General features: G+C 56.0%; 4 protein-coding genes across 7 annotated transcripts; 2 read left to right on the top strand and 2 right to left on the bottom strand.

Annotated features, from left to right (window-relative positions):
* The first annotated feature begins 328 nt into the window (after nucleotides 1–328).
* CTSW (cathepsin W) lies at nucleotides 329–4,291 on the top strand. Its single transcript, XM_033207825.1, has 10 exons — nucleotides 329–489; nucleotides 750–834; nucleotides 1,949–2,062; nucleotides 2,718–2,872; nucleotides 2,973–3,069; nucleotides 3,151–3,231; nucleotides 3,321–3,446; nucleotides 3,614–3,678; nucleotides 3,760–3,972; nucleotides 4,055–4,291. The coding sequence occupies exons 1-10, from the start codon at nucleotides 403–405 to the stop codon at nucleotides 4,163–4,165; spliced, it is 1,134 nt and encodes a 377-aa protein (XP_033063716.1). The 5' UTR covers nucleotides 329–402; the 3' UTR covers nucleotides 4,166–4,291.
* Nucleotides 4,292–4,427: 136 nt separating this feature from the next.
* On the bottom strand, nucleotides 4,428–9,391 carry FIBP (FGF1 intracellular binding protein). 3 transcript variants are annotated; one of them, XR_004436211.1, is made up of 10 exons: nucleotides 9,154–9,391; nucleotides 8,754–8,952; nucleotides 8,429–8,555; nucleotides 6,868–6,968; nucleotides 6,061–6,215; nucleotides 5,631–5,739; nucleotides 5,490–5,553; nucleotides 5,102–5,188; nucleotides 4,843–5,021; nucleotides 4,428–4,589 (listed from the first exon to the last, which is right to left on the bottom strand). XR_004436211.1 is itself a non-coding variant. In XM_033207826.1 (10 exons), exons 1-10 carry the CDS (start codon nucleotides 9,236–9,238, stop codon nucleotides 4,520–4,522), a joined length of 1,095 nt encoding a protein of 364 aa, XP_033063717.1. In that variant the 5' UTR covers nucleotides 9,239–9,391; the 3' UTR covers nucleotides 4,467–4,519. The 3 variants fall into 3 exon arrangements, 2 of the variants coding, with proteins under 2 accessions (XP_033063717.1, XP_033063718.1); XM_033207826.1 differs by having other exon boundaries at nucleotides 4,467–4,589; nucleotides 4,924–5,021; XM_033207827.1 differs by having other exon boundaries at nucleotides 4,467–4,589; nucleotides 4,924–5,021; nucleotides 6,082–6,215; nucleotides 9,154–9,389.
* Nucleotides 9,392–11,956: 2,565 nt separating this feature from the next.
* On the top strand, nucleotides 11,957–13,176 carry CCDC85B (coiled-coil domain containing 85B). Its single transcript, XM_033207824.1, has one exon. It carries the CDS (start codon nucleotides 12,325–12,327, stop codon nucleotides 12,931–12,933), a length of 609 nt encoding a protein of 202 aa, XP_033063715.1. The 5' UTR covers nucleotides 11,957–12,324; the 3' UTR covers nucleotides 12,934–13,176.
* Nucleotides 13,177–13,718: 542 nt separating this feature from the next.
* On the bottom strand, nucleotides 13,719–23,336 carry FOSL1 (FOS like 1, AP-1 transcription factor subunit). Of its 2 annotated transcripts, XM_033207822.1 has the most exons (4): nucleotides 22,990–23,336; nucleotides 19,513–19,710; nucleotides 15,528–15,635; nucleotides 13,719–14,810 (listed from the first exon to the last, which is right to left on the bottom strand). In XM_033207822.1, exons 1-4 carry the CDS (start codon nucleotides 23,086–23,088, stop codon nucleotides 14,400–14,402), a joined length of 816 nt encoding a protein of 271 aa, XP_033063713.1. In that variant the 5' UTR covers nucleotides 23,089–23,336; the 3' UTR covers nucleotides 13,719–14,399. The 2 variants fall into 2 exon arrangements, with proteins under 2 accessions (XP_033063713.1, XP_033063714.1); XM_033207823.1 differs by lacking the exon at nucleotides 15,528–15,635.
* Between the last annotated feature and the right edge of the window lie 1,551 nt (nucleotides 23,337–24,887).

Raw genomic sequence — 24,887 nt, 5'->3', positions numbered from 1 at the left:
AGGTCACGAGTTCGAGACCAGCCTGACCAACATGGTGAAACCCTGTATCTACTGAAAATACAAAAAAATTGCTGGGCATGGTGGTGCATGCCTGTAGTCCCAGCTACTCGGAAGGCTGAGGCAGGAGAATCGCTTGAACCCGGGAGGTAGAGGTTGCAGTGAGCCCAGATTGTGCCACTGCACTCCAACCTGGGTAGAAAAAAAAAAAGAAAGAAAAAGGGGTGGGTTGGGGAGCAGACAGGCAGAGGACTGAAAGCCTGAAGGCCTAAGCAAGTTGTGGGTTCTAGGGGTCCACCCCCCACCCACCAAGCCTGTCTTCCCCTTCGTGGTTTCTTTAGCCCTGCCCTCACACCCTCGATCTGCACGGCTTCCTGCCTCCACGCCACTCCAGACTGCACCAGCATGGCACTGACTGCCTACCCCTCCTGCCTCCTGGCCCTGTTGGTGGCAGGCCTAGCCCAAGGCATCAGAGGCTCCCTTAGGGCCCAGGTAAGTACTCCCAAAACCTTACCACTGCCAGTCCCACACCTGGGGTCATCCCTTCAGAAATAGCTGGCCTGTCATTCTCATTTTTCAGAGGGAGTCACTGAGGCTGGAGAGGGGGCTGACGTGCCCAAGGGCACATGGGAAGACAGAAAAGGCTAACTGGCTGACCCCTAGCCCAGTCCTTGCACGGCTAGGAGCTAAGGTGCGGCCCCAGCAATGATTCCTCTGCCTACTGCCCCTCTCTACCCTTGGTTCCTTGCCAGGACCTCGGTCCCCAGCCGCTGGAGCTGAAAGAGGCCTTCAAGCTGTTCCAGATCCAGTTCAACCGGAGTTACCTGAGCCCAGAAGGTATCACAGGGCACATACATCTCCACTCCAAGCCCCCACTTTTTTGTTGAGACGGAGTTTCACTCTTGTTGACCAGGCTGGAGTGCGATGGCGTCATCTTGGCTCACTGCAACCTCCACCTCCCGGGTTCAAGCGATTCCCCTGCTTCAGCCTCTAAGTAGCTGGGATTTCAGGCGCCTGCCACCACACTTGACTTTTACATTTTTAGTAGAGATAGAGTTTTACCATGTTGGCCAGGCTGGTCTTGAACTCCTGACCTCAGGTGATCCACCTGCCTCAGCCTCCCAAAGGACTGGGATTACAGGTGTGAGCCACCGAGCCCAGCCATACCACTTTGTAATAGATGAAAAAATCGAAGCTCAGGGTGGGGAACAGGCATGGCCAAGGCCACTCAGCAGGACAGGGCAGGGCTGGGCATGTACTCCCTGGTTTCCTGAAAGCATGAGTGGGTCCAGGATCATTCTTTGCTATGGATCTGGAGGGCAGTGGCAGGGGGTGACGTCCTGCCCTAGTCCTACATGATCTCCTGGCTCCGCAGTCACTTCCCTGCGATTCCAGGCAGTGGGCAGGGGGCCACCACCTAGTCATTCGTTCATTCAGCAAACACCCAAGGACACCCATTTTGTCCCGACGTTGGGGACTTCTTCTCTAGCCCATGATCTAACCCCTGCCCCTGCCCCCTCGCTGTACTGATCTTTCTAGGGCACTGGTCTGCGTGTGCCTTTTAGCCCAGGCTGCCCGTGCCGTCGCCTCCTCTCCCCGTCATGTTCCAGCTCTCCTCCTGCAGTCAGAGGTGTAAAGGAGGTGGCCTGGCAGGAAGCTGGTCTCTGGCCGCACATCCTTTCCTTGAGTCACTGCCACCAGACCCCTTGCCTGACTTCCCATCCAGGGTGGCCAGAGATGGTCCTCTCGCTGTCTCTGGGGAAAACCCAACCCTAGTGGGCTGGGTAACCACTTCCTGGGCCTGGGTATCTGCAGTGGGGCCTTGTAGGGGCTACACGAAAGGAGCCAGTGCTCAACTGGGTGGGTGTGGGTGGAAGGATGCCCAGCCAGTGGCTACTTCCTGCCCCTGAGGGTTTGGGAGTCAGCCTAGGACAACTCCCTCTTGGTCTAGAGCATGCTCGCCGCCTGGACATCTTTGCCCACAACCTGGCGCAGGCTCAGCGGCTGCAGGAGGAGGACTTGGGCACAGCTGAGTTTGGGGTGACTCCATTCAGTGACCTCACAGGTACCATTAACCCTTCTGGCCTGTAGGTGGTGGTGGGGGAAGCGGTCTCCCCAGGGACACTGGCAGCTAGACCCAGTGGACCTTCGATTTTCACTTCCCAGGGAAGGAAATTCATTTCTCTGAGGACCAGGGGCTTGGGTGCTGGTATCAAATCACCCAGTGCAGGGGCAGAATCTCTGCAGCCCTGTGTCCTAGCCCAGCCTAGGGGCCAGCACAGCAGCTGCACAGAAGCACCCAGCAGGGAGTCCAGCCTCTCTAGGCTTGGCACCCCTGCCTTTTTGAGACAGGGTCTTGCTCTGTTGTCCAGGCTGCAGTACAATGGTGCAATCACAGTTCACTCAGCCTCTACCTCCTAGACTCAAGCAATTCCCCCAACCTCTCAGCCTTCTAAGTAGCTGGGACTACAAGCCCGCACGACCACACCCAGCTAATTTTTCTACTTTTTGTGGAGATGGGGTCTCAGACTCCTGACCTCAAGTGATCCATCTGCCTTGGCCTCCCAAAGTGCTGGGATTATAGGCATGAGCCACCACGCACAGCCTATCCTTGCCTTTTTGCCCCTCAGGGCATTATGGGACCAAGGGCTGGAGTGGGAGAGGCAGAACAGGGAGAAGGGGTCAAAACAGAGACCTCAGTGGCCCTGTCTGTTCCCCAGAGGAGGAGTTTGGCCAGCTCTATGGGTTTCGGAGGGCAGCTGGAAGGGTCCCCGGCATGGGCAGAGAGATAGGGTCCGAAGAGCCAGAGGAGTCAGTGCCTTTCACCTGTGACTGGCGGAAGGTGGCCGGTGCCATCTCACCCATCAAGGACCAGGTATCTGCCCCTACTCAGCTCACTCTAATTCAGCTAAGTGGTGGGAAGGAGAGGGGCATGGCCCGAACACCTAGCCCCGCCTCACCCTCTCGCCCTCCAGAAAAACTGCAACTGCTGCTGGGCCATGGCAGCAGCAGGCAACATAGAGGCCCTGTGGCGCATCCATTTCTGGGATTTCGTGGATGTCTCCGTGCAGGGTAGGGCTGAGAGAGGGTGCGGGTGTGACAGGGGAGGGAGGCCTAGGGCCTGGTCACCCACACTGTCCCTTCTTGCACCAGAACTGCTGGACTGTGGTCGCTGTGGGGATGGCTGCCATGGTGGCTTCGTCTGGGACGCGTTCATAACTGTCCTCAACAACAGTGAGTGCGCTGCCCTGCCACTCTGTGCATCTGCAGGGGGACAGGGTGGGCAGGTGCGGAGCCTCCTCCCTTGTCTTACTTATCTGCAGGCGGCCTGGCCAGTGAAAAGGACTACCCGTTCCAGGGCCAAGTCAGAGCCCAAGGGTGCCACGCCAAGAAGTACCACAAGGTGGCCTGGATCCAGGACTTCATCATGCTGCAGAACAGCGAGCACGGTGCGGGCAGGGCAGGGACATGGGTGGATGGCAGGGACAGACACCAGGACAGAGGCAGACACACTGGGCGACAGGGCTAGAAGACAAGAGGGGGTGGGGGAGCGAAGGAGCGAGAGAGAAACCCACACGCCCACATGCCAAGGGTCTGATGATGCTCTCGTCCCCAGGAATTGCCCAGTACCTGGCCACTTACGGCCCCATCACTGTGACCATCAACATGAAGCCCCTGCAGGTGGGATGGGGGAGCTGGCGGGGGAGGGGAATACAGGGGACTTGGCCCTACACTCAGCCCCTCGGCCCCCACCCCCTGCAGCTATACCAGAAAGGTGTGATCAAGGCCACACCCACCACCTGTGACCCCCAGCTTGTAGACCACTCTGTCCTGCTGGTGGGTTTTGGCAGCATCAAGTCAGAGGGGACACGGGCGGAGACAGTCTCATCCCAGTCTCAGCCTCAGCCTCAGCCTCCACACCCCACCCCATACTGGATCCTGAAGAACTCCTGGGGGGCCCAGTGGGGAGAGAAGGTGAGTGTGATCTATTGGGGGAGGGGCAAAGCAGAACAGGCCTCTTCCCACCTTCCCACCCCTGTGTCCCCTAACCTTCTAGGGCTACTTCCGGCTGCACCGAGGGAGCAATACCTGTGGCATCACCAAGTTCCCGCTCACTGCCCGTGTGCAGAAACCGGATGTGAAGCCCCGAGTCTCCTGCCCTCCCTGAACCCACCTGGGCCCCTCAGCTCTGTCCTGTTAGGCCAGCTGCCTCCTCGCCAGCCCTACCCCCAGGTTTTTGCCCATCTTCCCAATCGCAATACGGCCTGAATAAACCAAGACCTCTGGCTTGTGAGTGGACTCTTCTGGTGGATGGGCGGAGCACAGACACCATTCCCTGAGATATGACCCAGTCATATCTCAAGGGGCCACTATAAATGTCCATCCTTGTACACGGACACCAGGTGCTCAGAGACAAACACAGGCACATCTGCACGCCCCTCACCTGCTCCCCGGAGCGAAGACCAGTCTCCAAACTCAAGGCAACTTTATTGTCAGTGTGGGCGGGACATTGGGAGGGGCCTCAGTCATGATAGAGGCGCAGGAGGCAGCCGCGGAGGGTGCCCATGTAGCGGTCCCAGAGGGCCTGGTGTCTGTAAGAACATGAACAGTGACAGCTGAGTTTTCACAACACTCACAGTGGTGGAGGCCCTGCCCTGAGTGCTTTCTACACCTTCATTCATTTAGCCCTTAGAAAATTCTTACAATTCTTCTCATGACGAACTCCAGTTTGTATATGAGGAAACTGAGGCATGGAGAGGTTAAGAAACCTGCCCCAAATCACACAGCTTCTAAGAGGGGGAGCTAGAGTTTTGGTCCTACCCCCAGGGTAGCAGAATGAGGAACCTTGAGTCTGCAGGAGGAGAGGTCCTGGCAGGTGGCAGGCTGGGGCAAGGCCAAGCTGGACAGGAGGACAGGACTGCTCACCGGAAGCCATCAAGGGAGTGGACAGACGCTGAATACTGATTCAGGAAGAACCGCACGTCGCTGAGCGGCCAGTGGTCGGAGCGGCAGGGTTCCACAAACTGTGGGCCCAAGAGAATACTTAGCACTCGTCTAGGCCGGGAACAGGCCAGGTTGGGTGTCAGAGGGCACGACAGCTCACCTTCTCCACGAGGTCCACGAACAGGTCTCTGACATCTTTATTGTGAGTCAGCTTGGCGGCCACGTTCACCAGCCCCCGGGACAGGTTCTGTGGGGCAGGGATCCTTGGAGTTCTGCTTTCTGCCCCAGAAGTTGGGAGCTGAGCACAGAAGCTGGGGGAGGAGTAGGTCCCTCCCCAGATCCATCCACCTCCCTCCATCAACCAAGTCCCCATTGTTTATGAGCTGCTCCCGTCAGCGGCCACCGTCAGCAGCCACCGTCAGCGGCCACCAGAGGGAGCAGCAGCACCACCTGCTGGCCAGTCCCTGGGAGGGGCAGAGCTGCCCAGTAGGGGTGGCGAACTGGAGGCTGACGATGCCAAGGGCCAGGGGCTGGATGGGACCACAGACCTTGAAGTTGGCTTCCATCTCAGAGAAGACGCCCAGCTTTCCCCGGAGAGCAGTGCACACCAGGCTGCAGAGACCGGGTCACACCTATAGCCACCTGGGCCCCTACTGCAGGCCCTGCCCCATGGCCCCCTACAAGGTTACCTCTTGTGCAGGTCCAGAAGGTCCTTGTCAGCCACTAGCACCTTGAGTTCCTTCAAGTCCTGGAGAAATTCCTTGTCTAAGTCCATGTCCATGTCATCCATCTGCGAGTCTATGAGGCCATGAAGGGGGTTGCGGTGTGTGATAAAATCCCCTCCTAGGATAGCCTAAGCCTTTCCTCACCCACTACCTCATTTCCCCCCTAGGGACAGAAGAGGAAATGGAGTGTCAGAGAGATGCAGTGACATGCCCCGGGCCACAGAGAGGCTATAGGCCCTTTGTCTGCAGACAAGCTGTGTGTAGGGAAAACATTCTATGGGCGGGGGAGTCTGGGTGTGGGCCCTGAACGGGAGCGAATGCTGGGAACTGGGGGCCTGTGGGAGAAACTACTGGTGGGGAATCAGGTCCTGAGGATGGGGAGGCATCCAGGCACCTGGGTCAATGGGGGCCTCACCGACGGCTCCAAGGGTCCAGTTTTGGATCATGAGCTCAGCGCAGAAGGCAAAATCACCGAAGCTCAGATACTGCAGTTTTTTCTTCCCTGTCTCAAAGCGGTTGTTAGCAAAGAAGACGATGGCTGCATAGTCCCTGCACAGAAGAGAGGAGAGTCCTCTTAGGGCTTGAAATTCCTTCTTAGGAAGCAGCTGCAACCTCAGCTGGGTGTCCGAGTTCTGGCCTCTCTCCGCCTCAAGTCGCTGTGTGACATGTCTCAAGTCACTTCTCTACGCCCTTTCCCCATCTGTGCGAAGAGAAGGTTCCAGCCCAAGTTTCCTAGTGGATACAGTGGGAAACCACAAGGATAAGAGTTACTATTTACTGAGCACTTCGTAAGTGCCAGGGCTGTGCCATGGCTTTACATATGGCATCTCTCAACAGCCCAACTGGCAATCGCTGGACTGTGCTTCGCATCCAGGTCAGTCTGGTCCAAAGTACAGACCAAGTTGGGTGCGGTGGCTCAAGCCTGTAATCCCAGCTACTCGGGAGGCTGAGGCAGGAGAACTGCTTGAACCGGGAGGCAGAGGTTGCAGTGAGCCAAGATTGCACCATTGCATTCCAGCCTGGGCAACAAGAGTGAAACTCTGTCTCAAAAAAAAAAAAAAAAACAAAAAGTACAGACCAAAAGTGGAATAATCATTCCCCCGGCATACTAAGGAGGTCAGAAGGGTTGGGGTAGGGAGGTGGACGAGCCTCAGGGCCCAGGGAAGTAGTGTGCAGGATGGGGAGGTGGCTAGTTCCTCACCTGGCCAACCGGTCAGAGAGGAGGAAGTGTTGCTGAATATTGTCCACCAGGGAGCCCCGCATTTCCTCTACCACCTTGAAGACTCGCTTAAAGTTGTCAAACTGCAGGGCAGTTAAAGTAGAAGAGAGGACTGGTCAGAGTGTCCACCATGTCACTCACCCAATAAACCGCTTATTGAACATCCTTCCCTTCCCCATCCACCTATCCAGTTGGCAAGTGCTGATTTAGCATCTGTTATTCCTTCAACCAACTATTGGTTATTAGTGCTTGTTATCAACTCAAATGCTTAGCAGCTCCTGCCGTATCTTTTTTTTTTTTTTTTTGAGGCGGAGTCTCGCTCTGTCGCCCAGAATGGAGTGCAGTGGCCAGATCTCAGCTCACTGCAAGCTCCGCCTCCCGGGTTTACGCCATTCTCCTGCCTCAGCCTCCCGAGTAGCTGGGACTACAGGCGCCCGCCACCTCGCCCGGCTAGTTTTTGTATTTTTAGTAGAGACGGGGTTTCACCGTATTAGCCAGGATGGTCTCGATCTCCTGACCTCGTGATCCGCCCGTCTCGGCCTCCCAAAGTGCTGGGATTACAGGCTTGAGCCACCGCGCCCGGCCGATCCTGCCGTATCTTGCCTTGGATAAATGTTTACTCAATCTTAGCTCTAAATCCAACCCCATTTTAGCACCATGCTCTCCAGATTTTCACAAGTTTGAGTTGGAACAGACTTTCCTGGCTAAGCCCCAGGAACTAAAAAATAAAAAACAAATGCTAAGCTATAAACAGAAAGCTCACAGGAGATACAAAAGAAAGGCATCAAAGGCCCGGAAGGGTTATTTCTTCCTGGCGTACCAAAAAGGCTTGTGGAGAAGGTGGCATCTCATCTCCTGTCTTGGATTTCAAGGGGTAGATATTGCCAAGAACAGTACCCTCCAGGTAGAGCAACATGAGTAAAGGAAAGCCTGGGGGCTGGAGAAATGTAAGCCTAGAGAGGTCTGCAGGGACGAGATCACAGGACAGTCCATAGGTCAAAGCCAAGAAGTGCAGCTGCTACCCAGGAGGCAGTGGGAGCCCAAAGTCAGATCTGGGCTTCTGAAATGTCACTCTGGCCATACAGTACAGGATAGCTTGGAAGGAGCAACAGGGAGCCAGGCACAGTGGCTCACACCTGTAATCCCAGCATTTTGGGAGGCCAAGGCAGATGATCACTTGAGGCCAGGAGTTCAAGACAAGCCTGGCCAACATGGTGAAACCCCGTCTTTATTAACAATACAAAAATTAGCCGGGTGTGGTGGTAGGCACCTGTAATCTCAGCTACTGCAGAGGCTGAGGCACAAGAATCACCTGAACACAGTAGGCGGAGGTTGCAGTGAGCCGAGATCACACCACTGCACTCCAGCCTGGGGCACAAAGCAAGACTCCATCTCAAAAAAAAAAAAGGAGGGGAAAGGGAAAGGGAGGAGAAGACTAGGTATGAAGCTGCTGCCACAGTCAGAGGCTGGAGCTGGGGCAGTGGTCAAAGGGAAGGAGTGAAGTGCAAATGGGATGCTGTGTCTGTGTGGGTGCAGTGCCCACCTGTCTCCGGCAGCTCTTGAGGGTGATGCCTGTTTTGGTGCTGATGTCATCCAGGTCTTTCTTGGTGCCTTTGGACAGCTTCTTGCCCAGCACCTCCCGAACAAAGGCCTCATCAAAGGCATAGTACCTTGTGGAGTCAGACAACACCATTGACCCTCCCACAAAAGAGAGGAAAGGGGGCCTGGCGGGGCCTGGGTCTGACCCCTTCTGCTCTCAACTTTCTGATGGCTGGGTAAGTCCCATCCCTCCCTGGGCCCGTTTCAGCCGGGAAAATGGGTATACAGTCAGACTGGTTGATGTCTCCACCATCCCACAGGGTGAGCACCTCTCGATGAGCAGTGCCTGCCGGGAGGGCGGAATCTGGAAGATGAGCTGGTGCAGTAGCTTGGGTGGTGCGTGCAGCAGCCGCTCCAGCATGTGGAAGGTGCGGTAATGGTCCATGGTGTCGCTCTGCAGCACCGCTGCCGTGGCGCCCGTCTGCTCCAGGATTCCCGAGCGCACCCGCAGGGCCACCGCGTCGGTCACTGGAAAGTGGGCGCTAGCATCAGGTCCCGCCCCGCCGACGCCAGAAGCCCTTAAGGGATTCCATCCTCTACCCCTATAACACTCCTTATTCCCAGGCGCTTGCCCACTTCCCTAAAGGATGCCCAAGTCCTAGCCCCGCCCCCTCTCCCATTCAAAACAACCGCTCCGCTGACGGGCTTCCCCACACGCCCCTCACGGACCCGAGTAACCATCGAGCCAGAGGCGATACACGTCCTCGTCGATAAGGGTAGTGTTCCCCACGAAGATGTCCAGCTCGCTGGTCATGGCGACGCCCGGGGCCGCAGTGCCCCGAGCAGGAGTGAGCACCGCTCGGGCCTGGCGCGCCGCCTCCAGGCCACTTCCGGGAGTGCCGAGATTCCGCTCCCGGCATGCGGACCCAGCATAGGACCACTTCCGGGACACAGCCAGTGGGGGCGGGGACGGGGCGGGAGCGGCGAGAGAAGAGAGGGGGAGGACTGCGCGGAGGAGTAACGCTTCCTCCCGCCGGCAGGGGGAGTCCGGGCTCCTGCGTCCTGTCTCCCCCCGGCGGTCTGCAGGAGCACGAAGCGAGTTCCTCCTTTCGTCTCCACCACGGTCCCCGCAACCTCTCCCCTCACTTCCTCCTGGCTTTTCTCCCACCTTCTCTCCCCTCTTCGGGACCTCCTAAGTTTGATCTGTATCCTAAACTTAGGGGGTTTCACAGGGCTCTGTACTAAATCTCTTCTCCGCAAAAATGGGGTATGGCCCGACTTCCTCGGGCTCTTGCTGGAGACCCTTTTGTCCATCCTGCGCATGAGCACCTCTCCTGGGCCTGGGGCTCCTGCTCCCACCTTGGTTTTAACCACACCCCCATCCCCACGAGCTACTGACGTCTCTAATTCTGCCCTTCTGAGCTCTGCCTGGAAGTTCACATCCGGAGGGGCCGCCTGTTGGCCAAGTCCGTCCACACTCTTCCCGTAAGCCCCTCAAAAGCTCAACATATTCTAGACAGACCTCTTGCTCTCCCCATTTGTTTCTTTCCTGCGTCGCTATCTCAGTGACAACCCTAACATCTGCCAGTTCTCATAGGAGAAACCTAGGCGTTCTCCCAGACTCCTCTCCCCACATTCAGTTCGGCTGATTTGCCTCCCGAATATTTCTAGTATCTGTTTGTCCTCTCCACCCCCACTGACACTGCCCCAGCCGTTTTTCTGCTTAGCCCTCCTTGCTCCTTGTCACAGTTACCAATCTCCCTGTTTATGTCCCCTCCCAGCAGGGTTCGGCCCACACAGGGTTCGGCCCAATCTTTTTAAATACTTTTTTTTTTTTTTTTTTTGACAGAGCCTTCTCGCTCTGTCGCCCAGGCTGGAGTGTAGTGGCGCGATCTCGGCTCACTACAACCTCCGCCTCCCGGGTTCAAGCAATTCTCTGCCTCAGCCTACGGAGTAGCTGGGATTACAGGCTCCTCCCACCACGCCCGGCTAATTTTTGTATTTTTAGTAGAAACGGGGTTTCACCATCTTGGCCAGTTAAATGCATATATATATATATGTGTGTGTGTGTGTATATATATGTGTGTGTGTGTGTGTGTATGTGTGTATATATATATATTTGTTTTTTGTTTTTTGGGTTTTTTTTTTTTGAGACGGAGTCTAGCTCTGTCGCCCAGGCTGGAGTGCAGTGGCGCTATCTCAGCTCACTGCAAGCTCCGCCTCCTGGGTTCACGCCATTCTCCTGCCTCAGCCTCCCCAGTAGCTGGGACTACAGGTGCCTGCCACCGCGCCCAGCTACTTTCTTTTTTGTATTTTTAGTAAAGATGGGGTTTCACTGTGTTAGCCAGGATGGTCTCGATCACCTGACCTCGTGATCCGCCCGCCTCGGCTTCCCAAAGTGCTGGGATTACAGGTGTGAGCCACTGCGCCCGGCCAAATGCACATCTTAGAATATTTGCTCCCTTGGCCGGGCGCGGTGGCTCACGCCTATAATCCCAGCACTTTGGGAGGCCGAGACGGGCGGATCACGAGGTCAGGAGATTGAGACCATCCCGGCTTACATGGTGAAACCCCGTCTCTACTAAAAAATACAAAAAAACTAGCCGGGCGCGGTGGCGGGCGCCTGTAGTCCCAGCTACTCAGGAGGCTGAGGCAGGAGAATGGCGTAAACCCGGGAGGCGGAGCTTGCAGTGAGCTGAGATCCGGCCACTGCACTCCAGCCTGGGCGACAGAGTGAGACTCCGTCTCAAAAAAAAAAAAAAGAAAAGAAAAAAAAAGAATATTGCTCCCTTGCTTAACATCCTTACAAATGTTACTCCTTTGCTTAACATCCTTACTGGCCTTTGGAAATGCTCCAACCTAGTACTGGAAGTTCTTAAGAATCTAGCTTTTACCTACCCTTGAAGCCTCGCTGTCTCTCTCAGCGTTTTCTGGACACATCTGCTTTTCAAAAACCATGAAGCTATCCTCATTGTTCCTAGAGCTGCTAAGCTCTTTCGGGCACCAATGTATTTTACCTTGTTATTCTCTCTCCCTGAAATAGCTCTTTACTGGGCAAAGTCCTGTGGATCTACCAGAGCCTCTTGGATAGCATCCCTTTCGGGAATCCTCTTAAGGACCCTCAGACCATACTTCTCCCCGATTTGTTTCTTGTTTAACACAGCTTGTCTTCCTGGACAGACTGCGTCCTCCTTGAGGAAGGAATCAGTATTTTGGTTAAATTTATTTCTGCATGGGCCTTGCACATAAAAAACGTTTATTGAACAAACGAATCCTGTATGTTCCTCCCCCCAGGCAAGAAACGCTCCCTGGGAGGGATAGTGGTCTAACGGTGAGCTAGAACGTTTGGACTTAGGGTTCCGAGGAACCGGGAGCAATCCTTAGCCCAGACTTTCGAATTTGATCAAAGGTAAAGAGGGACTGGAGAGCGGTCCATCTGACTTCCGTCGGGGATGAGTAGGAGTCAGGGGTGGACGCCTGAATCTTGGTTCTCAGAAGAGCCGAGACGCCTAGGCTCGAGCTTAGGGCGATCCGGTACTTGGAGGTTCGAAGCTTCTAGTTTCGGGTTGAGACCGGTGCGGAGGGCGATAACGCGGGCCTTCCTGGACAGCGAGGATCAGTAACACTAGGAGTGGGTGGGGAAGGGGCCCCCTGAATTCAGGCCCCGCCCCTTTCTGGGGACGTTTCACCGGATTGGCTGTCCTTTCATAACGTCGTGCGGCCCCGCCCCGGCGCGCGCCCCGCCGCGTGCCCAGCCGGGGTAGCTGCTGCAGCCTACGCTGCCTTGGCCACTGCCTGCCGCGCGCGGAGCTGGAGCCCGACCCTGAGTGGCGCCGGGCCCGACGTGGGGCTCCTGGGTCGCAGCGGCGGGCGGGCGATGCTCCAGTGGCCTGACCAGCCATGGAGGCCGAGGCAGGCGGCCTGGAGGAGCTGACGGACGAGGAGATGGCGGCGCTGGGCAAGGAAGAGCTAGTGCGGCGCCTGCGGAGGGAGGAGGCGGCGCGCCTGGCGGCACTGGTGCAGCGTGGCCGCCTCATGCAGGAGGTGAATCGGCAGCTGCAGGGCCACCTGGGCGAGATCCGCGAACTCAAGCAGCTCAACCGGCGTCTGCAGGCAGAAAACCGTGAGCTGCGCGACCTCTGCTGCTTCCTGGACTCGGAGCGCCAGCGCGGGCGGCGCGCCGCGCGCCAGTGGCAGCTCTTCGGGACCCAAGCATCCCGGGCAGTTCGCGAGGACCTGGGCGGCTGTTGGCAGAAGCTGGCCGAGCTGGAGGGCCGCCAGGAGGAGCTGCTGCGGGAGAACCTGGCGCTTAAGGAGCTCTGCCTGGCGCTGGGCGAAGAATGGGGCCCCCGCGGCGGCCCTGGCGGCGCGGGGGGCTCAGGCGCCGGGCCAGCACCCGAGCTTGCCCTGCCCCCGTGTGGGCCCCGCGACCTAGGGGATGGAAGCTCCAGCACTGGCAGCGTGGGCAGTCCGGATCAGTTGCCCCTGGCCTGTTCCCCCGATGACTGAAGGCACTGCCTCCTCCACGCCGATGTCCGTCTGGATTGCTCCCCGAGCCCCGGGACCGCTGTGGACCTCGGGACCTGGACGCCGTCCTGGCTGCGCAAGAGGGGTCGCTGGCATGGACTAAGAAATCCTGACACAGAGAAGGGCCCCTCGCTCTTGCTGGCAGGGCAGCAGGGGGACTGAAGGCTGGAGCGGAGGGACTTGCTGGGGGTTGGATTGGGAGTAATAAACCCGGACGGAAGCGGAGCCCGCGGCCTGGGCAGCGTCTGTTTGGTACTCGCCGGGGTTGGGGGGCGAGGGTGGGGTGCTGAAACTGGGTACCATTCCTATCCAGAAGAACTGCAGAACTAATGATTCCCCCATTCGAGCCTGGGGTGGGATGCGGGGCCGTGGTAAAGCGGACTTCCCCCATCGGGCGCCCCTGAAGTGGCTCCAGCTCCCTTCCCGGCTCCTTCCTGTTCAAGACAATGGGGCAGGAAGCAGCTGCTGGGGGCCTAGAACCACTCGGCCCCCTCCTCTGAGGCTGGAAGGGGGCATAACAGCGCCCCACCGTGGCACACGCAACAGCACTGTGGGCTCCCACGGGAAGAGGGATGGTAAGCCTCTTCGCTTTTACCCCAGAGGACTCTCTCCTCTCAGTCCTGGAGATGAGGCCGAGCGGATGTAGCCCCACTTGTCAGATAAGGCGAAGTCCAAAAATATCAAAGAATTTGTCCAAGGTCATGCAGTGAGTCTGCAGAGCTAAGGCTGGGACCTAGGGCTCAAATACTCTCCCATTGGCCTTGGGGTCCAGTGAGGCGCTCAGGCCACAGCTTCAAGCCTTTTATTCCATTTTGGTAGGTTTGTATAAAAATACTCTCTAGGAAAATAAATAGCAGCTGCCCTCGCTGTGGAGGCTTGGATTCCCTGGAGCTGAAGGCTTCTCAAAGCTGAGATCCGCAGACCTGCTCATCACAGAAGCCGTGGGCACCTCCTGAGTTGTGCGGTTCAGGAGGGGGCGGCAGAATGGCCTGGTCCAATCACCTGCTGCTGCTGGCAGTGGGGCTGGTGAGTTAGTGTTCTAGGTGGGCAAAGTGGCACCTTCTGTCGGGGGTAGGGTTGGGTGGATCACAGGAAGAGGGTGACGGATAGTGTGGCAGTGACCTGGAAGGGGTTAGGGCTCCAGAGGACCTCTAAGGATCTACAAAGTCTCTGGGCTGCCAGGAATTCTCTGGCACAAATGGGAAATATTTTGTCTCTGATTTAGTGCAAATTGTGCTAGAGAGGCCAGCTCTAGAGAAACAGTGGGCAGCTTTGGTGGTCCCAAGCTGGCTCTACTGTGAAGCACAATATGGTCAGTCTCATTAGAGGGATGGAGAAGAAGCTGCTGGAGTTGGATGTGGGATACTGTCCAGGCCAGCTGGACCAGTGGGGGAAGGGGAGAAGACGTTGGTTAGGGTGGCACCTGCAGGGTGTAGGGCTCAGGTGCCTCACAAAGCGAGGAGGGTTGGAGAGCCAAGGGGGTCAGAGGATGGGTCTCCGCTGCTGCTGCTACTCTTGCGATGAGCTGAGGCACAGGGCTCAGGAGTGCTGGGGTAGGTGAAGACCAGGCTCGGGGTGAAAGGAGTTAGGGAGGGTGTGGTCATGAGTGTGGGGGTGTGCAGTGCCTCAGGTTCAAGCACAGGCCCTGGGGAAAGGGAGATACAAGGTACAGGGCGGCAGGGGGCTGGCGGGCTGCTTGTGCCACTGGTACTGCCTGTGTCCCCCTCCTTGGCTCCTTCGGGGATTTTGCAGATGGGTCGGTGGGCTTCCAGCACCAGCTCCAGGCGCTCCTTCTGCTTCTGCAGCTCCTCAATCTCTCGCTGCAGCCCAGATTTCTCATCTTCCAGTTTGTCAGTCTCCTGTAGAACATCAGGAGAGGAGTCAGGAAGGTGAGGGCTGAATATCCTGAAGCCTCAGATGTTTGGACTCAGGGTTCTGAGGAGCTGGGGTTGGGTGGGGAGTGAGGGGGGGCAGTGGAGAGTCCCCAGCAAGTCTGGACTGCAATTCCCATGAGCCCCTGGGAGAAAATGGGCACGACTCCCATCAGGCCCAGGCGTTTTAGGAGATTGCTGGCACGGGCCGGCGGCTCAGGCCTGTAATCCCAGTACTTTGGGAGGCTGAGGCGGGTGGATCACTTGAGGTCAGGAGTTTGAGACCAGCCTGGCCAACATGGCGAAACCCTGTCTCTACTAAAAATATAAAAATTAGCTGGGTAGGGTGGCAGGTGCCTGTAGTCCCAGTACTCAGGAGGCTGAGGCATGAGAATTGCTTGAGCCTGGGAGACAAATGTCACAGTGAGCCATAAGCCGAGATCTCGCCACTGCACTCCAGCCTGGGTGACAGAGCAAGACTGTCTCAAAAAAAAAAGGAAATTGCTGGCTGAGCTTCAGCTCTGCTCTGCCACCAGTGAGACATGCTGCAGCCAATTTTTAATCAATTTTTCCTCATCATTTTCCCAGGACTGCCCCTCGGACAAGGAGCTAGGATGGTGGGGAAGGGGCTACATATACTGGGGCTTTGGGGGCTCCTGGGAGACAGGGTCCCTCAGAGTTCGGTGGACCAGGGCTGGTGCTCACCGCCTGCAGGAAGTCGGTCAGTTCCTTCCTCCGGTTCCTGCACTTGGCCGCAGCCAGCTTGTTCCGCTCGCGCCTTACTCGTCGGCGCTCCTCTTCCTCGGGGCTGATCTGGGGGTGAGACCAGCAGTGAGGAGGACCCTGGGCCACTGGTTGCCTGGCACTTGCCCCTCACGGTGGCCCAGTGGTAGGACCTGGCAGAGGTAATGGCAGGGCCCCCTCAGCCTGTGATTTAGGGATCACTGCACCCAACCAGTTCTCTGCACTGAGGCACTGTCTGCTTGGATTGATAAAATTTCCTCCTCGCACCTAGTTTTAGTGAACATTCCTCTCCCATAATGCCCTCCCCTTCCACAAACCCTAACCCTCCTTATCTCTCAGGACTCAACTAAGATGTTCCTGCCTCCAGGAAACCCTCTTATTCCCCAGCCAGAAGTGACCTTTCCCCCTCAGCACCCCCTTTGCAGGACCCTCATCCTTCTGGATCTCTGGACAACCAAGTCTCCTCTTCCAAGAGCTGTAAGCACTAGGAGGGGATAATGAGTGCTGCTGATTAAGTTGCAATGTGTTGGAAACCTACTATGTGCCAGCCAAGTACTTTATATAGATTCTTGTTTTTTTCACTGAGAATATGCAAAGTTTTTTTTTTTTTTTGAGACAGAGTCTCGCTCTGTTGCCCAGGCTGGAGTGCAGTGGCACGATCTCGGCTCACTGCAAGCTCCGCCTCCCGTGTTCACGCCATTCTCCTGCCTCAGCCTCCCCAGTAGCTGGGACTACAGGCGCCCACCACCTCGCTTGGCTAATTTTTTGTATATTTAGTAGAGATGGGGTTTCACCGTGTTAGCCAGGATGGTCTCGATCTCCTGACCACGTGATCCGCTCACCTCATCCTCCCAAAGTGCTGGGATTACAGGTGTGAGCCACCACGCCCGGCTTTTTTTTTTTTTTTGAGACGGAGTCTCGCTCTGTCGCCCAGGCTGGAGTGCGGTGGCCTGATCTTGGCTCACTGCAAGCTCCGCCTCCCGGGTTCACGCCATTCTCCTGCCTCAGCCTCCTGAGTAGCTGGGACTACAGGCGCCCGCCACCGCACCCAACTAATGTTTTGTATTTTTAGTAGAGATGGGGTTTCACTGTGTTAGCCAAGATGGTCTCGATCACCTGACCTGACCTCATGATCTGCCCACCTCGGCCTCCCAAAGTGCTGGGATTACAGGCATGAGCCACTGCGCCCGCCTTTTTTTTTTTTTTTTTTTTTTAAGACAGAGTCTCACTCTTTCCCAAGCTGGAATGCATTGGCCTGATCTCGACTCACTGCAACCTCCATCTACTGGATTCGAGTGATTCTCATGCCTCAGCCTCCCAAGTAGCTGGGATTACAGGCATACACCACCACACCTGGCTAATTTTTGTATTTTTAGTAGAGATGCGGTTTCACCATGTTGGCCGGGCTGGTCTTGAACTCCTAACCTCAGGTGAGCCACCCTCCTCAGCCTCCCAAAGTGCTGAGATTACAGGCATGAGCCACTGTGCTTGGACTTTTTTTTTTTTTTTGTAGTGATGGGGTCTTGCTGTGTTGCCCAGGCTGGTCTGGAACTCCTGGGCTCAAGGGATCCTCCTGCACTGGCCTCCTAGAAAGCTTGGATTACCAGCAGGAGCCACCACACCTGGCCTCTTTTTTTTTTTTTAAACATAGATTTTTTTTTTTTTTGAGATGGAGTTTCACTCTTGTTGCCCAGGCTGGAGTGCAATGGTGTGATCTTGGCTCACTGCAACCTCCACCTCCCAGGTTCAAGCGATAATCCTGCCTCAGCTTCCCTAGTAGCTGGAGCTGGGATTACAGGCATGTGCCACCATGCCCAGCTAATTTTTTTGTATTTTTAATAGAGATGGTGTTTCTCCATGTTGGTCAGACTGGTCTCAAACTCCTGACCTCAGGTGATCCCCCTCCTTGGCCTCCCAAGGTGCTGGGATTACAGGCGTGAGCCACCGCGCCCGGCCTGTTGTTGTTGTTTGTTTGTTTGTTTGTTTTTGAGACGGAGTCTCGCTCTGTCGCCCAGGCTGGAGTGCAGTGACGTGATCTCAGCTCACTGCAAGCTCCGCCTCCTGGGTTCACACCATTCTCCTGCCTCAGCCTCCCAAGTAGCTGGGACTACAGGCGCCCACCACTACGCCCGGCTTTTTGTATTTTTCAGTAGAGAGGGGGTTTCACCATGTTAGTCAGGACGGTCTCAATCTCCTGACCTCATGACCTGCCCGCCTCAGCCTCCCAAAGTGCTGGGATTACAGGTGTGAGCCACCACACCTGGCCTTAAACATAGATTCTTTTTTTTTTTTTTTTTGAGGAGGAGTCTCGCTCTGTCGCCCGGACTGGAGTGCAGTGGCCGGATCTCAGCTCACTGCAAGCTCCGCCTCCTGGGTTTACGCCATTCTCCTGCCCCAGCCTCCCGAGTAGCTGGGACTACAGGCGCCCGCCACCTCGCCCGGCTAGTTTTTGTATTTTTAGTAGAGACGGGGTTTCACCGTGTTAGCCAGGATGGTCTCGATCTCCTCACCTCGCGATCCGCCCGTCTCGGCCTCCCAAAGTGCTGGGATTACAGGCTTGAGCCACCGCGCCCAGCCAAACATAGATTCTTAACCCAACTTTCCATGAAAAACTGAAGCCCATGGAGGGTAACTTGCTTATGGTTCCAGAGTAGGACTTAGAACCCACAGAACCCACTCACTCTATTCCACATTGAGTGACAGGCCAGATGAGTGAGACCATTTTGCCGAAAGGATCCAACTCACAGCTCACAGCCCTACCTGGAGAACGCAGGATCAAAGGGTCACCCGCAGAACCAGGCGGAAGGAAGGATGCACAAGAGGGTTTAACCCGGGCCCGTTTCTGTGGCTCACACCACAGTCCCTCCTCACCACAAAGGCCAGACATCCTGTTCTGGGAAACCTGTCCCTGGCTATCTCTCATCTTTCCCAGGGCCCTAACCTCTCTCCCCATCCTCTACCTGCCAACCAAGCTTTTTAAACTCATCCCCTATAGTCTCCCACACCAAAATGCCCCACGGAGAGGAAAGAGAGCCACTCCTTTAAAGACTCGCCATTCAGTTATTTTGGTAAGGGCTTTGGGGAGCCAAGAATTCTCAGTTAGCTCTACTTTGAGCCTTCTGTTAGCTCCCAGTGAGACAGAGTGGCTTGGTGATTAGTTTTGGGGGTTTTATTTTATTTTGTCTTTTTCAGTAGAGACAGGGTCTCTCTAAGTTGCCCAGCCTAGTCTTTAACTCCTGGCCTCAAGTGATCCTCCTGCCTAGGTCTCTCAAAGTGCTGGGATTACAGGCATGAGCTACTGCACCTGGCCTTGGCTTGGTGGTTAGGATCTGACTTCAGAGTTGGATAGACCTGGAGCCAAGGCCAGTTCTGTGCCATTACTCACTACTTGTGTGATCTTGGGCAAGTGACTACCCCTCTGTGCCTTCATTTCCTTGGTGGAAGATGGGGAAAACCAGGGTACATTCCCCAGAGAGGTTTCTTGAGGATTAAATGAGACAGGGAAACTGAGACTGAGGGAGTAGCTGAAGGGAACCGTCTTGTTCCTGTTCTCTCCCAGACAACATAAGCGTCCCCTCTATGCATGTTGGTAGGTGGAGACCCCCTCGCCATTCCATGTGCGCACGTTACATGTTCTTGCCTCCACCTCCATCCTTGCTCCTGCCATCCCTCTCTACCTGGAATGTACTTTCCTTCCTCTCTGCCTCTGCCAGTCCTACCCATCCTTCTAGGCTAATATGCCACCTTTTCCAGGAAGCTTTCCCTGATCCAGAAGTGACTGTTGTATCCTCTGGGCCTCCCATGGGGCTCCTATCACTTTCAGCCTTGGGCAGTAGTCACCTATAGCCTACCTTACTCTCTCCTAACCCTATGTTCTCCTTTCTGGCAGGAGCTTCTCTGCACTCTAGCACTCCTGGGTGGAGTCGGAACCACTGCAATGCCTTACCTGTTCACAAGGTCTTCGACGTACCCCTGGAGGCGGCCCCAGGGCCCGAATGACTCCTGGCCGGGGTTGTGGGGGGCTGTACTGAGGGTAGGTCAGAGGCCTGGGGTAACTGCTGGGCCCCAGGAAATGAGGCTGTACCATCCACTGCAGCTCCTGACTGCCACTCATGGTGTTGATGCTTGGCACGAGGTGGAACTTCTAAGGAATAAGAAATGGAAGGCCACAGATGAGGTCCGTGTGGATTGAGGGGCTTCCACTGGGCAGAGGCTACACTGTTGTCTACCTTCAATGTACAGGCTAGCTCTGAGAACGGAAAGAACACAGCCTGGCAGTCAGAGACTGACCTGGTGGCAAATCCCTGCTCATAAACTGTGTGGTTTTGGGCAGGTCACATAACCTTTCTGTGCCCCTGTTTCCCCATTGGAGCTAACATTTATAAAGTATAAACTGCCAGGAACTGTTCTAACCACTTTACAAATACTGACTCATATCATTGGCACAGTAGTATCTTCATTTTCTTTTCTTTTTTCTTTTTTGTGAGATGGAGTCTCACTCTGTTGCCCAGGCTGGAGTGTAGTGGCATGATCTTGGCTCAACTGCCTCCCAAGTTTGAGTGATCCTCCTGCCCCAGCCTCCCAAGTAGCTGGAATTACAGGTGTGCACCACCTCGCCCAGCTAATTTTTGTATTTTTAGTAGAGACAGGGTTTTACCATGTTTGCCAGGCTGGTCTCCAACCCCCAACCTCAGGTAATCCACCCGCCTTGGCCTCCCAAAGTGCTGGGATTACAGGCTTGAGCCACCACACCCAGCCTAGTATCTTCATTTTCAGACAGGAGAACAGTTGTCCACAGACACAGAGCCAGTGAGTAGGAAACAGTATTTGAGCCCAGCAGCTGGTCTCTTACCCACTCCTGCACCTGTTTGCACGAAGAAGATAATTACAGCTCCCATCTCATGGGGAGGCTGTGAGAATCAAGTGAGAGAATGTGTGCGACAGTCTGGTAAGTGGCAGGTGCCCAGTGCAGAGGGGCTGAGGCAGGAAAGAGTCACTGCTGTGGGTTCAGGCCATCCCAGTGCTTTTTTTTTCTTGAGACAGAGACTCACTCTGTTGCCCAGGCTGGAGTGCAGTGACCTGCGGGCTCAAGCAATCCTCCCACTTTAGCTCCTAAGTAGCTAGGACTACCGACGTGCACCACCACATTTGTTTTTTTTTTTTTTTTTTGAGACAGAGTCTTGCTTTGTTGCCCAGGTTGAAATGCAGTGGCTTGATCTTGGCTCACTGCAACCTCCACCTCCCTGGTTCAAGCAATTCTCCTGCCTCAGCCTCCCAAGTAGTCCCAAGTAGCTGGGACTACAGTCGCCCACAACTGTGCCTGGCTAATTTTTGTATTTTTAGTAGAGATGGGGTTTCACTATGTTGGCCAGGCTGGTCTCAAACTCCTGACCTCAGGTGATCCACCCGCCTTGGCCTCCCACAGTGCTGGGATTACAAGCATGAGCCACCGCGCACGGCCTGGCTAATTTTTTTAAAAATTTTTTGTAGAGACAGGGTCTCACTAGGTTGCCCCAGGGTGGTCTCAAATTCCTGAGCGGAAGCAGTCCACCCACCTCAGCCTCCCAAAGTGTTGAGATGACAGGCTTTAGCCACCTGGCATGGCAGGCTGTCCCAATTCTAATCTCAGCTCTCAGCTACTTACTGCCTGTGTGACCATGGGCAAGTTATTTAACCTCCATGTGCCTCAGTTTCCTCATTTTTAATATTGTTACAGGTGAAGACTACAGGATTTCATTGATGTTAAGAAGTACCATTTAATACCTCTGAAATCATAGTTTAATTGGCAATTTAAAAAATTTTAGTGGACTAGGCAAGGTGACTCACACCAGCATTTTGGGAGGCTGTGTAGGATCACTTGAGCTCAGGAGTTCGAGGTCACACTGGGCAACACAGTGAGACTTCATTTCTACAAAAAAAATTTTAAAAATTAGCTGGGTGTGGTGGTGCGTGCCTGTGGCCAGGTCGCTTCCCAGCTAGGATCTCAGTAGGATTGCTTGAGCCCAGGAGGTTGAGGCTACAGTGAGCTGAGTTTGTGCAACTGCACTACAGCCTGGGCAACAGAGGAAGACCCTGTCTCAAAAAAGAAAAGAAAAAAGAAAAGAGAAGAAAGAGAAGAAAGAAAGAAGGAAAGAGGGAGGGAGGGAGGGGAAGGAAGGAAGGAAGGAAGAAAGGAAAGAAAGAAAGAATATTAGTAGCATAAAGTTATGGTGGGTTTTTTCAATTGATGAGGTCTTCGACTCCGTGAAATACGGTAAATGATGTGGCAAGCACCCAGCACGACGTCCCTGTTCCCATTCTATCAACCTGTTATCTGAGGAGTGGGTTGGGATGGGGCTCAGTGTTCTAGGAGAAGTGGGTTCGAGCTCTGCTGCTGGGCCCTGGGTGTGGGCGCCCGATCGTCCGGGAAGCGCCCCACAAGCCCAGGCAAGTCCCGACAGCAGTAGCCCGAGCCCAAACGCTGCGGGCCCGGCGGCCCAGTGACCCCAGTTCCGGGTCCAAGGCACCGCCGGCGGCATCTCCCACTCCCGAGGTTGTCCGGGGCCCGGGCCGCTCCGGGCCAGGAAGGGAGGGGCGCCCCGGGTGACTCAGCCGCCGTGACTCGGCGGAACGGACGCCCCTCCTTCCCTCCCCTGCCGACACGTGCTCGCAGCCCCTCGACAGGAAGCGGGCACCTGCAGCGTCCCGGGTGCCCCCAGCGGGCAGCGGGCTCCGTTAAGGGCCGGGAGCGGGGTCACGAGAGTCGCCCGCAGCCTGACCCCGCGCACGTCCCGGAACCTCGAGGTCTCTATTCGCCGCATTCGGCAAAGGGGTCGAGGGTCGGTCTCCGGGGACCTGGCAGATTCCACTGCCCGGACCCCCCGGGGCTCCCCAGGCGGAGAAACGATAGGGACTTGGCGACGGAGGGGCGAAGGACAAACAGACAGACGGACACGCGGACGGTGGCAGAGCGGGCCGGGACTTCCATCCTGGCCCAGCTGCTCTACCGACGGATCCCGCCTCCCTCCCGTGTTGGGACATCTCACCCCGGCCCAGACTCCAGATCCCAGGAATTCAGCCCAAGGCGAAGAGACCCTCTGAGCCGTCGGGGCGGCCAACCCAGGCGCCCACGCCCCTTCTGAAGCAGGGTGGACGCAGAAGTCAGAGGTGGGCAGGAGGAGAGAAAGCGGGCAAGGAGACAGAGGCACGGACGCGGACTGCAAGGGAGAAGGGGGCGGCTGGGAGAAGGGGAGTTCGCGGGTCTCTGCCGCCCGCTGCGCAGTGGGGGCAACTGGCCCAGGACGGCGAGGGGCAGGATCCTCGCCCCGGCCCCCAGGCCGGCCCAGACTCCGCTTCCCGGCTCCAGTCCCGGAGTGTGCGGCAGTTGACCCGGCCTCCCACGCGCCGTCCTCCCGGAGGACCGCCGGCGTCGGGCCCCTCTCACCTGCTGGGCTGCCTGCGCTGCGGCCGGGTGCTGCGCGGGGCCGCCATACCCGCCGCCGTTCCCGGAGCTCGGGCCTGGTTCCCCGAAGTCTCGGAACATCCCCGGGCTGGCGGCTTCGCGGGGTCCGCGGCTGCTGGCTTCTGACTCACCCGCGCCGTGCGGAGTCTTTTCTTTTTATGAATGAAAAGTTCTCGGGCTGAACCACTGCGACCGCGGGGGGTGGGGGCGTTGCAGCGGCGCGGTCACCTCCAGGCTCCACCCGCGAGACGCGCAGCCTTGGTCCGTCGGTCCCGAACTTGGCGACGCCTCCCCCAGTCCGGCGGCAGCCTTTTCACTGGGATGGGCCCGGCTCGGCGTTCCCCGGTGGCTGCGGGCCCGCCCCCCTGACGTAGCTGCCCATACATGGTGCAACTTCCTCGCCGCGCCCAGGTGGAGCCCCGGGTTCCCCTGCGGACTGACGCACCTGCCCAAGCCCGCGCACCGCCCCAGCCCTCTCGCGGCCTGGGCTAGCCTCCGTTTCTGCTCCCACAAAATAGCGCGAAAGAATCACATCTGTAGGAGCCACGCCATCCGCCACCCAAAGCTGCGTGGAGTGAGATCTTTCCACTGGCCTTGTTTTAAGGCTTCGAGTATATGAAAAGTGAATAAATGACAAACCAGGGTTACAAAAATGGTGGCATATTTTATTTTACTTTATATTTTTGAGACAGGGTCTCTGTCACCCATGCTGGAGTGCAGTGGCCCGATCTCGGCGCACTGCAGGCTCAACTTCCTGAAGTCAAGGGATTCTCCTGCCTCAGCGCCCCCTCCAAGTAAGTGGGACTACAGGCACGCGTCACCATGCCCAGGGAATTTTTGTGTTTTTTGTAGAGATTGGGTCTTGCCGTGTTGCCCAGGCTGGGTGGTATATTTTAAATGTTTACGATAAGGTAATGCTTTGAACTAACCACATATACAATGCAATATACTTGTATTACTCAGGATAATTTCAGGAACCATAACGAGTTTTAATTCAGGGCCACTACAGGTGTCCTGTGGTCTGATAAACGCCATCTTCTTTACTGTCAGTGCCTTTCGGAGGCTGTGTGGCCACCAGTCTTGTTTGGAGAGTATGTCAAAGGCAAGTGAATGTGAGGCCATGGCCAAACGTGCTTGGGAGGCAGGTATCATCCTCATCCCTGTTTTACAGATGGGGAAACTGAGGCTAGGAGATGCTGAAATGAATTGCTCAAGGTTGCTAAGCGAGTAGCTGGCACAGGTTGCCAAGTCACAGCCATGGGCGCTCCAAGCCCAGGCTCAGCCAAGATTTTTCAAAGCCCTTACACCTTCATAGACACCTTGTTGCACATCCAGAATGTCAGTGCTAGGTACCATCCCAAAGCTCTTCTCTGGTTACTTCCATCTATAGATGAGGAAACTGAGGCCCAGATGGAGTTGCCAGTTGTCACATGACTACAGAAAGAGGGCTGGGGCCAGGGGTGGTGGCTCATGCCTGTAATCCTAGCACTTTGGGAGGCCAAGGCAGAAAGAACCATTGGAGACCCCATCTCTACAAAAAATTAAAAATTTTTACCGGGCGTGGTGGCTCACGCCTGTAATCCCAGCTCTCAGAGAGGCAGAGGCGGGAGGATAGCTTGAGCCCAGGAGTTCGAGACCTGCCTGGGTAATATAGCGAGACCCCGTTCTCCACAAAAAGGAAAAAAAAAAAAAAAGACAAAAAAAATTTTTTTCCGGACATGATGGTACTCCTGCCTTGTGGTCCCAGCTATTCTGGAGGCTGAGGAGGGAGGATGGCTTGAGCCAGGGAGGTCAAGGCTGTGGTGAGCTATGACTGTGCCACTGCACTCCAGCCTGGGGGACAGAGCAAGACTCAAAGTAAATAGATCAAGAGGGCTGGG

This window comes from Trachypithecus francoisi, unplaced genomic scaffold, assembly GCF_009764315.1.
Source record: "Trachypithecus francoisi isolate TF-2019V2 unplaced genomic scaffold, Tfra_2.0 Lachesis_group8, whole genome shotgun sequence".
Taxonomy (NCBI): Eukaryota; Metazoa; Chordata; class Mammalia; order Primates; family Cercopithecidae; genus Trachypithecus; species Trachypithecus francoisi.
Note: the sequence above shows the minus strand (reverse complement) of the source record. Positions and strands in the feature narration are given on the sequence as shown.

What these genes read in the sequence shown, in the direction of transcription:
- CTSW (XM_033207825.1), top strand. Translation starts at nt 403, where the DNA reads ATGGCACTGACTGCCTACCCCTCCTGCCTCCTGGCCCTGTTGGTGGCA. An exon ending in TCCATTCAGTGACCTCACAG is followed by an intron (nt 2,063 to 2,717) that starts GTACCATTAACC and finishes TCTGTTCCCCAG; the next exon opens with AGGAGGAGTTTGGCCAGCTC. An exon ending in TCAACATGAAGCCCCTGCAG is followed by an intron (nt 3,679 to 3,759) that starts GTGGGATGGGGG and finishes CACCCCCTGCAG; the next exon opens with CTATACCAGAAAGGTGTGAT.
- FIBP (XM_033207826.1), bottom strand. Translation starts at nt 9,238, where the DNA reads ATGACCAGCGAGCTGGACATCTTCGTGGGGAACACTACCCTTATCGAC. An exon ending in AGATGGAAGCCAACTTCAAG is followed by an intron (nt 5,189 to 5,489) that starts GTCTGTGGTCCC and finishes CCTGCCCCACAG; the next exon opens with AACCTGTCCCGGGGGCTGGT. An exon ending in TCGTGGACCTCGTGGAGAAG is followed by an intron (nt 5,022 to 5,101) that starts GTGAGCTGTCGT and finishes TTGGGCCCACAG; the next exon opens with TTTGTGGAACCCTGCCGCTC.
- CCDC85B (XM_033207824.1), top strand. Translation starts at nt 12,325, where the DNA reads ATGGAGGCCGAGGCAGGCGGCCTGGAGGAGCTGACGGACGAGGAGATG.
- FOSL1 (XM_033207822.1), bottom strand. Translation starts at nt 23,088, where the DNA reads ATGTTCCGAGACTTCGGGGAACCAGGCCCGAGCTCCGGGAACGGCGGC. An exon ending in CAGCGCAGGCAGCCCAGCAG is followed by an intron (nt 19,711 to 22,989) that starts GTGAGAGGGGCC and finishes CTTATTCCTTAG; the next exon opens with AAGTTCCACCTCGTGCCAAG. An exon ending in GTCGAAGACCTTGTGAACAG is followed by an intron (nt 15,636 to 19,512) that starts GTAAGGCATTGC and finishes TCTCACCCCCAG; the next exon opens with ATCAGCCCCGAGGAAGAGGA.